The sequence below is a fragment of the Brienomyrus brachyistius genome, chromosome 20 (assembly GCF_023856365.1).
Source record: "Brienomyrus brachyistius isolate T26 chromosome 20, BBRACH_0.4, whole genome shotgun sequence".
NCBI lineage: Eukaryota > Metazoa > Chordata > Actinopteri > Osteoglossiformes > Mormyridae > Brienomyrus > Brienomyrus brachyistius.
In genome coordinates, this window is record NC_064552.1 from 19,947,859 (window position 1) to 19,959,816 (window position 11,958).

The 11,958-nt window shown below is 40.9% G+C and overlaps 1 protein-coding gene and 1 long non-coding RNA gene across 4 annotated transcripts; one reads left to right on the forward strand and one right to left on the reverse strand.

The window, feature by feature from the left end:
* Positions 1 to 1,346: 1,346 nt before the first annotated feature.
* On the forward strand, positions 1,347 to 8,549 carry pgap4 (post-GPI attachment to proteins GalNAc transferase 4). Of its 3 annotated transcripts, XM_048987418.1 has the most exons (3): positions 2,648 to 3,502; positions 4,288 to 4,403; positions 5,225 to 8,549. In XM_048987418.1, the coding sequence occupies exon 3, from the start codon at positions 5,465 to 5,467 to the stop codon at positions 6,686 to 6,688; it is 1,224 nt and encodes a 407-aa protein (XP_048843375.1). In that variant the 5' UTR covers positions 2,648 to 3,502; positions 4,288 to 4,403; positions 5,225 to 5,464; the 3' UTR covers positions 6,689 to 8,549. The 3 variants fall into 3 exon arrangements, with proteins under 3 accessions (XP_048843374.1, XP_048843375.1, XP_048843372.1); XM_048987417.1 differs by lacking the exons at positions 2,648 to 3,502; positions 4,288 to 4,403 and adding an exon at positions 1,347 to 1,709; XM_048987415.1 differs by lacking the exon at positions 4,288 to 4,403.
* On the reverse strand, positions 1,690 to 2,751 carry LOC125715645 (uncharacterized). The gene is made up of 3 exons (XR_007384137.1): positions 2,632 to 2,751; positions 1,898 to 2,000; positions 1,690 to 1,776 (listed from the first exon to the last, which is right to left on the reverse strand). It is a non-coding gene; the product is annotated as an uncharacterized LOC125715645 (long non-coding RNA).
* Positions 8,550 to 11,958: the final 3,409 nt, after the last annotated feature.

Below are 11,958 nucleotides of genomic sequence, written 5' to 3' on the forward strand. Positions count from 1 at the left end.
AATCCACATCCCTCTGATTTTCCGACCCAGTTGTAAATTACTCCTGCACTGTGGTCAGCCATGGGATTGAACAAGGTCTGTAAGACTCTGTCTGAACCAGAACTTGCTTGTTTTGCTGTCTTATTTAGACTGGGCAGTGATCATCGCTGGGGCTCAGTCTCCTCATCACTGAACGCAAGACTCAAGAGGATTTTATGGTTCTCAGACTAAATAGAAATCTACTCAGCTAATAATGTAACACCTCTGCCATCATCAAGCTGGCCTAGTTTGTACTTCCAAGTACAGATGTTTATTCTAACCAGCTGGGCCTCATCAGCTGAAGCATCAATTCAGAGTCACTGATTTATCACCATAGCAATATAAAATAACACATAAATCTTCTCTGTAATGCATCCTATAGTGAATCCCGTCATAGGAGCACCTGTCAGCTTCAGCTTGGTAATGGCATTTGTCTCACATCACTGTGCATACTTGCGTATTACACTGGAGAGTAATTTAGAATCTGACTTGGTCATACATAATTATGTTATTATGAGCTGAGACTAATTAGGCAATTTGAACCGACTATGTATAAATGTAAGGAGTAAATGGGCAAACCATAGGGAAAAAGGTCTGTCATGTTCCTTTCAAGCAACATCTTCTAACTAACTTAGACACTCTATTTATCCCCATAGGGAAATTCTCTTTATGCCTCCCCCAACTTGCTCTCTGTAGGTGAGAGTAAGCTGGTCACAAAGGGCAGCTGCCTGTTGCACCGCCCAGGGAGCTAGAGGTTAATGGCTTTACTCAAGGACATGCAGATGGAGTAAGGTTGGGCTCAAACCAGTGATCATCTGATCACACGCATAGAGGCTTAGCCAACATGCTACCTTAACGACTAAATGTTGCCCCTAGCATAATATCCTGGTTCTTTTCTTTTGCAGCCTGAGGTTCCTGTTCCTACTGAAGCTGATGCGATTGTGTAAGGATCTCCATGCACATGCTCTACGTGTCTGTGATGGAATGGTGACATTAGCTCAGGGGGAACATGACACCTGACCTGACTCTTGGGTTTAACGTAATTGAGTTTGGCGTGTGAATGGAGACATGTTGGCAGCCTTACACATTTACAATGAATGTGTGTCTTTTATAATAACATCTTTATCTAAAAGCAATTAAAAACCACACATTTCATTGACAGTTTTTTCTTTAAATACACAGCACATTTACAGTAATGAGCACCCAAACAAAATCTTTGGCCAAAGACTGTCATTTTATACCTTATTGCTGAAAAGAAGTATTCCTGCAGCTCGACAAGTAGCGCATTGTGCTACTACCACAAAGGTCATGCATTCAAATCCCATGGAGCACATAGAAATTGCAACCCCTAGCGTAAAGTGCTTTGGGTAAAAGCATTGCATAAATACAATGCAAAGATGTGGTTTTGGGCACGTCAATTATTGGGTTACAGTGCCATCTGGTGGCAATGTGTTAAATTTCCCTTTTCTCTATCATCCTCGCTGCCGATGTTGTAGTATTCTGCCCTTTTCATCTGCGTAATCACTTATGCAGTGTAGGGTCACACCGAGCCTGGAGATTTTCCCAGGAAGTACAGGGCTGGAGACGCCCCAGACAGTCCGTCGCAGAGCACACATACAGTGACACGGCATACTTGGACTGGAGGAGGAATCCGGAGAAGCTGAAGGGAATCTGCCAGGGACAGGAATCAGGTACGCAGCCATCTTACGTCTCCTTTATTTAGTGTCACTTAGCTTTTGCTTCCGGATCCCTGCGGTCCTGCATTGGACAAGCGGGTATAGATAATGGATGGATGGATAGATTTAATTGTTTTTGCACTTTGTGTTTAATTTTTTTCTTTGTTTAAATGTTTATTATTCTCTATCGACGTATCAGTTACCTATATACTACTCCCCAGCCCTTTTCAGAATATTTTGGCATTAGTCCTGCAATTTGTATCAGGCATGTGGGACGGTCACTCAGACAAATTCATCATGGTGGGCCTATATGGGCAAAAGTCAAGGGTTGGTTTTAGTTTCAGTCCAGCCCTGATCTCAGATTCACCCTGCTGGTTGCTGTCATTGTGGAATTGTACCAAGCAGGTCAGACCAGAAATCACTTTGAAAAGCCATAGACTGTAGTTCCCAAGCCAGCTGGTTGATATAATCCCCCAGGGTGTCCTTGAAATTCCCTAGAGCCCCTGCCCTGCAGGATGTGCCCAGAACAGCAATAGCCTCACCTTCTCTCAACATAAAGGAGCCGCATGTCTGATTTGATCAACGCAATACTATTCCATAACGCAATACTATTCTATATATGTAAAATAGGGGGCAGTGTGAATCAGCAGGTTAGGAGGCTGTGTCTGTAATCAGAAGGTTATAAGTTCAAATCCCGGGGTGAGCAGAGCATTTCCGCTGTTGGTTGCTTGAGCAAGGGTGTCTGATCTCACTTTCAGAAAAATTAGATAAAATAAAAGCATCTCCTAAAATGTATGTAAATATATTTAACGCTTAAAAGTCTTTAGTGACCATTAATGTTACCCACATTACTGTGCTGAAATTGTGCTTTAGTAACTGTAATATTTAATTTTAAAAAATGTATAATAAGAGCTAAAGGAAAAATAACATAACTAACACGTAAACTCTAACAAACCACGCATGAAAATATCTGTTGCATTTATGCTATATAGAAGGGAGCCAAAGAAGAGTGCCTCTGGTTTTACGGTGGAGTTCAGTCACTTCATCTATGGTTCAATTTAACGACATTTCAGCTGTAAGTGACCGTTAATATAACTGCGACCACTTTATAATAGTAACAGCATCGGTCGCGCGCCAGAACCCCTTAAAAGGAGCTGTCTAAACGACTACTGTACGGCACAGATAATGCTGGGGTATTGGTCCTACTGACCTTATTTACCACCAGTAGGGTTGTCAAATATGGCTTGTTATTTCACTCACCGAGGAGACATCCTATTGGAAGACGGGAACCCTCCTTTTCCACTCCCACTTATACCAAATAATATGTAATATATGTAATATAAATGTGTATATAAAATCTCAGAAGCTACGGTGTGCAAGGCAGGGAGTAATCCGCGAGCCTGCAGAGCGCAAGAGGGTATATAAAATGTATGCATGGATATATATTAAAATACATTTGAAACATATTGATAAAACACACTTTATGAGTAGACAAGCGTAAAGCAGTTTATTATACCGTCTTCAACGGACATGATTTTAAGTCAAGCTGGTGAGATAACATATTAACATATCTTGTAAATTTTAAATGAGGACAAGGGAAGCATGTCATGACTCCCACGAAAGTTCGAATTAAGTAAGGATTAGTAAGGGATTCCTGATGCTCAAAGAAACTGGCAATTTTCTCGTGCGCTTAATGAAGATGTCCCGTTTTTCTACGGTTTACGGTAAATGCGTGCGCATTCTCTAAAAGTGAAAGTGGTTATAGAATTGTAACGAAGGGGGAGCAACATACTGAATCAGATCTCAAGGTACGGATGATATGATCATTTTATCCCTTACGCAATTTTACATTTTAATTTTTCCCTTTAATGCCAGCGTTTATATACGTAGTTTCTTTGGCTCCATGTGATGATTCTTTCATTACCTGAGATAGATCTTTCCAATACCCAAGTACCTGTCGATGGTTATTATTTAGCTAAATCCTCCTTAATTACGATTTTTTTTTTGTCAACAACGTTTAGATGTCTATTATGGCGGGTAAAATATAAGATATCTAGAGATACTGGTGCTGAGCCCGATTCAATAAGAAATAAGAAATTGTCTTGGCACATTTTAAAGAAATATATCACAATAACCCATATGGTAATGATAAAATATGTAATTACAAGTAAACGATGAGCCCAGTACGAGAACATTTAATTTATTTACTAGTCTAAACTAGTACTAACTCATTAGTTTACTAGTCTATGAACAAGGCCTTGGCTTTCAACACGAAAAAAAATACGCATTATGTTTTCTTATACACATTTAGTACCCTAATTTATTTTTCTCTATAATTAAGAGAATTTTCTGGGACAATGATCTGAAATTAAAAAACAAAAAGATTTTTTTTACGTCAGCCTACCTGCTGGGAAATACATTTCCTTTCTCTCATTTGATTTTATAATGTAATGCAGTTTACAGTGAAAACATTCTATTTCAACGAACTACATAGTTGTTATTGAATATATTTCATAAACGCAATATCAGTGCAACGCGCAGGGTGGGCATTTTACGGTAGCTTGCTTTTGTCGTTTTTAAAAAATTTGCTCAGTAAAACCTGGAACACATCGGATGCGTGGCGGCTGCGAAAAGTATTGATCTTCATTTCGGCGCCCACAATAACAGACAATGCGACCACGCGGCACGCGCCTATTTTTGGCGTGTGAGGTAAGCGGTTCACAGCAAAAATAGACAGTTACAAGATATTTTGATAGTCATATTCACATCATAACAGAAACATTACATAATTGACACCTTTCACTAGGCTATATATCAGACATGGAAAAGTACAAGCATTAATAATTTTAACCGTTTTTCCAATTGCATGTTATTACAGTCTGCGTCAACACCTTATCTATATAATTACTGTCTATAGAAATATATTTTCTGTGACCCTTAATAGTGCACATCGTTAACGTGTTGGCTACTATCTACGCATTTATGTTTTACTTTAACGTAAAATTATTGCAGTTTTACTAAAACGTTTTAACAAAATAAGCTTATCATTTTTTCCCGTCGTTTCTGGCAGCAATGTCATTTCTCACATTTAAACCACGACTGGTTTTGAATGGGGTGGTGTCCTAGTCGTAGTTCCACGAACATTTAACGTTTGCTGTGAGCGTTACTGGAACTTAACGTTTTTGAAAAGGACATTTTAAACCCTTTGCTAACCTTTACTACCCTGTTTCTTTTGACTGTTGCGCAGGTTATAATAATTTTTAAATTTAAGTTGAGTTAACCAGTTGAAGTTTAGTAGATATTTATATTCTTATTTTCCCACTGCAGCTTCTAGTTAGTTTAAAGTTTCCACTTTAGCCTTTTTGTATTTGTAGATGTTTATGAAAGCATTTTACTTTAAATGTGTAATGTCTTCAATGTGTTATATTCATTGCAAAACAATACCGTGTCTTTTGTTCGGTTCAGGTAATGGAAATGTGTTGGTGTGATATGTGGAAGTTCAGTGTGAATAATTTAAATTCTCTCATTAGGTACAACTAAGAAATTGACCAAAGGAAATCTGAGAACTGAACAAGAGCCGAGGGATCCGTTGAATCCAGCGGAAAATGAATGAATGAATGCTCATTACAGATGACTTCTTGGTGCACTTTGTGCAACAAAAGACTTTGACAATGGAACATATCACTACTCCAAGGACTGTGAAATCAACAACATTTAAACAAGGATAAACACAATAACTGAAAAGTGCATACAGTCGTCTAAACGTAAAAATGATTTGGCTCCTCTCCAAATTTTCTCTCCAGATTGCTCGACGGAAGGTTCAGACAAGCCGACACTCACGATGTTCCAGTCCTGTATGGCAGGGCTTTGTCCTCTGCTTTCTTACATTTGCTGTTTTGCTGCCGTTGTCCTGCTACAGGTTGCTTTACTCGTATTACTTCATTAAGTCCTGGTACCTGAACTCCATGAGTGATGAGGCTCTGGAGGAGAGTTACAGGAGAGGGCAGGAAGCCTTGAAATTCTGGCAAGACCAGGGTTCCACTCTGCCGGCAGGATTTGTAAACAGTGACAATCAGGAGAAACCAGAGCTTTTGGTGACGGTGGTGACCGCTCTGCGGTCCCAGGGCGGCGAGTACCACTATTTGCTGCAAGTAATGCAGCAGCTTGTGTCACTGGTAGGGGCTTGTCAAAGGCCGGGGTGCCTCCAGGTGCTAGTCTGCGATGTGGAAAGCAGTCCCCAGGAAAATGAGGATGTCAGACTGCTGGAAACAAAGGTCCGAGTTGTTCGAAGGTCCTTAGAAGAATTGGAGGAGATAAGAAAATACCTGAACATATTCGAGAAGGAGAAAAGAGACTATGTTTTTTGCCTGAGGAAAGGGTGGAACTTAATACAGCCAAAAAATGTTGTAGTCCTTGAGGATGACGCTTTGCCAACAGTGGACTTTTTTCCAGTGATAAATAATTTGCTGTCACGTCGGTTCTCCTCTCAGACGTTGTATGTTAAGTTGTATCATCCTGAGAGGCTACAGCGATACTGGAACCCAGAACCATACCGGATTTTGGAATGGGTGGGCTTGGGCCTGGTTGGGGCCACTGCTCTGTTGCTGTTCTTCAGTGCCTGTGCTGCTGTGTCATTCTCCTTTTCCGCGGCCCATTTCCTCTTTCTCACCCTCTATATCATGGCTGCCGTTGAGCTAATGGGGAGACACTACCTCCTGGAAGCACGCCGCCTCTCCCCCCAGCTGTATGCCGTCTCCCCGGCAACCGAGTGCTGTACTCCAGCCATGCTGTTTCCTGGCAACGCATCCCTCAGGGTTGCCGAGTACCTTGACCAAGTGTTCTGCTTCAGGGGCAATGCGAAGGACACGGTCCTTTACCACATCGTGAGATCGATAGGGGGAGAGAGGGCACACAGCCTGGAGCCCAATCTCATCACGCACATCGGTGCTTTTTCCTCTGTCAGGACCAATCCATCCCATCCTCGCTTATTGTGAGGGGCTCCGGGTGCCAGTTAGAAGTGGGTAAGCACAGCAATTTTGTAGCTTGTTTGGTTAAGCTAGTTTGGTTAAAACCAAACCAGTGCATCCGTGAAAGTTCCAGCAGTCCGCATGGATTTTTGTAACACTTTCACTGTACTGAATGTAAAAGGGTAGATATATATAAAACCAGCTCAAATGCAAATTATTATTACAGTGAAGATACTCCAGTCAATCCAAACACTGTGTAAGCTGGGCATACACTGTGCGATTTTTCCAGGTTTTGTAAACACCCAACTCAAATTGTACGACTAAATCGCAAGTGATCAAAAGGCAACGGTCACGATTTATGTCCACACACTACACGGTCTGATACTCAGATGCAACTTGACTGCTCACACTACACGATGCTCACACTACAATAGGAACACGTCAGACTCCCGTACCCGGAACTGTAAACGTTGACAAAGAAGCAGCAGAAGTAGAAGAACCTGCATCAGTGGTGATGCTCACCAAAGCAAAACGCGCTGCTTTGGCCTTTCCTGCAATTTTGTGTGAAGAAAAATCCAAAAAGAGGAGGCGCCAGTGTGTATGGACATGAAGATGGCTGGGAAGACGTGGACAATACGGCCAGTTTACAATGAGAACTGGAGGAAAGCAGCAACAGATGAATTACATTGCAGATGGCCTGATACCTACATAGAACTTATTTTTTGCATTACAGCATGCCTGCTTGTTCAAATGTTCAGGCCAGTTATGTTGCGTTTATTCAAGTGCAATTTATCACAGTCCTTAAACCTCAATGTTGTGTTTACCCTGTAGCACAAAAGATCCCACCACCAAACAGTTTCAGACAACTGGCTATAATGATATTCAACACCTATGCTGCCTTGCTGTATTAATATTAGTTTTGTGTAAATAGATGGATGATATGAAGGGTTTTCAGGACATTCTTAGAATGACTTCAGTTTCCTCCTGGAGAGGGTAACTCCACGTATTATAAAGAGGGATACCCACTTAAGAAAGGCGATCAGCCTCAAGGACAGGCTTTCAGTTACAATACGGCTTTTGGCAACAGGCAAGTGTGCACACATAGGCTGTCTAATCTCATTTTTGAGTACTTCAGTTCTGTGTTTGCATGTGCGCAGTGAGGACAACCCACTCAGGTTGAAGTGAGTCGGCTCGTGGCTCTGCTTCCACAGTATCCCCACAACGGGCAAACAGAAACACGTTTGATTTTCTCACGATCATCCAGCTGCTGGTCGGGACCTGATCAGGAGGGGAGGAATCGGTGCTCTTTACATCCTGTGTACTATACGATATATGATGCATGATCAAGCTGAAATTCGGCCTGATTCCAGGAATTATCGCACGAGTGAAAAATTGGCTCAAAATGGGCCGGAAATCACACAGTGCATAACCAGCTTTAAGTAGCTTGAGCAAAAAGTGCAATTGTAATAGTGCAATTATAAGTGCCTTGTAATGCAATCAAATCAGAAATCAATAGAAAAGATAAAAATGTATGATCCTTTCAAATCTAGGCAACTATATCTCAGATGAAAATCACTGAAAGATCCGGAAAGATTCATTCAGTGACACAGATGCACTTTTTTTTATTTCGCAGATTAAGTGATGTATCACAAATTAGTCTTTTCAGTAACACTTGAATACACTAAATGGTATATATCTGTTTTTGTTAATAGAAATGTAATTTTCTGTTTGCATTAATATAACTTGATAATCAGTAGGATTTTAAATATTTTAAACAATTGTTTCTACTGTAAAGGAGATTTACACTGAAAATGTGTTAAAATCATGCATCACAGTTTATTGAGTTGAAGCAAGTTTGAAACAAGAAATAAAAATTGTTTTCTATTGACATTGTTTCATGTAGTGATACTACTTTTGGTATCAGCCGAAAGCATACTCAGCAAATTAGTTATATGTTTTTACACTTAATAAATTTTTTGTATTTATACTCAGTGCCGCACACCTCACATGTGGAAAAATGATGGGCAAAAATGTACATATCCACTGGTATTGTTAAGGGGACCTTTTAATTGGAATTAAAGTTCACTGACACACAAGCTGTCCTGATATTTGCCTTTCTATATAAAAAAATAGCACATAATGTTTCCAGGTCGTTCATATTCAAAAGTCTACAGGACTGTAGTCTGAGTCTAAACAATGACCCTTGTTTGAACCTGATCTGGAAAAGCTCTCATGGTAATTCTGCTATGGCACCTGGGGTGTCAGATGTATTCCTCAGAATGAAGTTACAGGGAATCACAGTCACAAAGGGGAAACTGTCCGGGAATCAGGCACGAGAACCAGAGGGTATGCTTGCATCATTGGCAAGTACAATGGCAAAGAGTGACCCGTGTGGGCACTGCTGTAGGGCTTCAATGCACAACACCGGCAATAAGTTTGCCTTTCCAAAAGGCAGCGACACAGTGAATGCGTATGCTTGTAAAGAGTCTGTAGATGGTAAAACTACACCTCACTGCGTCACCCTGGACCATTACACACTCCCATAACACATCACTTAGTAACCTGAATCATTCTGCTGCATTCCAATAACTTCACCTTTGTGCAGTGTTGGTGTTAAGCTAATCTCTTCACTCTCATCATAACATTGTCTATTGACGTACCAAAATCGAATGTCTACCCTAGGATATACATTCACTATACATTAGTCCATAATACGGACGTCAGAAACATTTTGAATGTGGGGGGGACACACTGGCATAAAACTAATATTTTATGTTAAATGTGGGGGGGTTCAAACGAATATGAAATGTGAGGGGGACATACCCCCCTTAGATTTAATGGCGGCGATGCCCATGGTCCATAACAAGGACGGTCAAAGGTAACATATGGCTAAATCTGGTAGCATACCCAACAGGTACAGCCAGGCTAAAAATGAATTTTAATATAATGCTACGACAAGTACTGCATTGTGATGTCACAGTCTGTTTCAAAGCTGCTGTTATCCAGTAGGGGGTAGTCATGTAACTGGCGACATAACCGCCATCTTCCCTGGCAGGGCTTAATCTATAGTGGGTAGAAACCAGGGAGGAGGGAAGCTTGCGTGCTTCTGCAGGCGGACCTTAACAGGCCCCGAAGGCAGCGCTGGAGGATAACTGCCCTGAACATACCGTCACCTCGTTACAGATCCCGGTTCATGTACTCTCCCCTTATTCTCCACCCAAGGCTCCACAGTTAGATCCCATTTAGTGTTGAGAAACACACACTTCTCCAGTACAAGTTAACTCATGCTTAAAAACCCATGTACTACATGGATTATACCAGTTCATATTGAAATGAGACCACATGATATGTATCTTCAGATGCTTCAATGGTCAAAACAAGATAAATGCCTTGTTTTTAAGATTGATCACTTATTCGTTATAAATGGTTTCATCCATCTTCCATAACTGCACATTCAGTACAAGGTTAACAATGTCGTCGGAACAGGGCACAAAGCTAAGGACACCCAGGGTGGGATGCCAGCCAATCACAAGACATGCATTAGACAAGTTGGCAGTACAAGTTTAGTTAACCAAAACTTTCTCAACTGCAGGGGAAAACTTGTGTGAACGTGCAAAGCCCAGAACCACACCAGGGGCAGGGACTGAACACTCGGCCCTAGAGGTATCAGGCTACACTGCACCCCATGAGTCATCATAAGGCCCTAAATTATCATCATTTAACAATCTGAGGGTATTCCTATAAATATGTGCATTTCTGATGTTGCTACATGTGTAGCCATGCTCACTCTCCAGTCATCTATGAGATGGATCACATTTAGCATCTTTCCCTCTCTTTATATTCATCCATGCAATTTCCGACCTCTTTTCCCAATCAGGGTCACAGAGGGGGTAAGCAGGAGTGAAGGACAGGGTGCCGGTCCATCGTAGGTTCCGCAGTTACACTCTAACTGCACGTCTTTGGACTGTGGGAGGAAACGGCATTATTCGTGGAAAGCATGCAAACTCCACATGTACGCAAACACGCACACACATGTTCATAAAGAAATTCACTCACGCTGACACAGAAATTCACTCACACACGCACACTCACAGCTTTACATGGCTGTAATGGTAAATCAGTAGTTTCGCAATGTGAGGTTATATTTGTTTGAAGACCTTTTAAAATTAAAAAATGAAGACTATCTCATTGTACTCATCTTCGACGTCCTGTTTCCATGGTTGCCAATTTTTGTATAGCAGAAATGACCCGGCCAACTGAAAAGTCACGTGTTCATTATTTAAAATCTAGTCATCTCTAAATTACACACGAAAATTTATATGAAATGATAAAATAATAAACTTTAGGGCAAAAGTGATTAACTTGTTAAGCATCACATACAGCAGTTTCCTTCTTTTATGGATGTACTTGCGAAGTCGCTAGTCTACATTTATGATTTATAAACTGCATTTATACAACAGTCAACTACGACAAGAAATCTGATTGGACAAGAGGCGATCTGTGAGTGCGGTTATCAGAGTATAACTGCACTGGGACATTTCACATCAGCTGTATCACTCCGCTTTACAGGTATATGTCACTTATGCCTCATGCGCACCAACACGAGGCCGGTGATGCGCTGATTCTCGCTTGGTGCTTTCTTAGAATATTTACACCGGTTTTAAAATTTAACGTGGGCGGAAGTGAGCACGAAGTATAGGCTCATATGTATTCCGTTTTGTTGGATTTACTTTTTATGTTTCGGATTTAACGTTTTATAAGCTGCCGAGCCGAAAAAAAAACACTTTCAAAGTATGACTGCTTGCGCTCCGACTCCACTACCCGTATCCACTTTTGTCTCCTTAAACGTTTGTGTGTAAGTGAGTTTCTTTATTCCCACTCGTTGTTCTACCGCTTCTCATTTAAGGACCACGCAATAAAAGAGTCCGCTAATAACTGAACTTTAATATAAGCCTCATGATCTCTTCGATACTTTTTTACCTCTTCGTTACTCGAGCGCCACAATATTTTATTTATCAGACCTGCGGCATGGTTTTATTTATAATGCAACGTTATTCCGATAATAAGCTGGCTAGTTGTTTCACTGCTGGCACCGGCGATATCGCACAAAACAATATCGGTTATAGAGTGAATTTCCCGGGTATGCGGAAGGTTTGGAGCTTACTCCTGCTCCTATTATATGTTATTGCTTAACTACCAATTAACGGGAGAGATTGCAATATTTTTTTATGCAGTTTAATAAATAAAGTAAGAAAGATTATCTTACCTTTTTACTGCGGTAATGTGGTTCTTGCATT

Bases quoted from the DNA above. Each gene is read 5' to 3' on its own strand.
- pgap4 (XM_048987417.1), top strand. From the start codon at position 5,465: ATGATTTGGCTCCTCTCCAAATTTTCTCTCCAGATTGCTCGACGGAAG.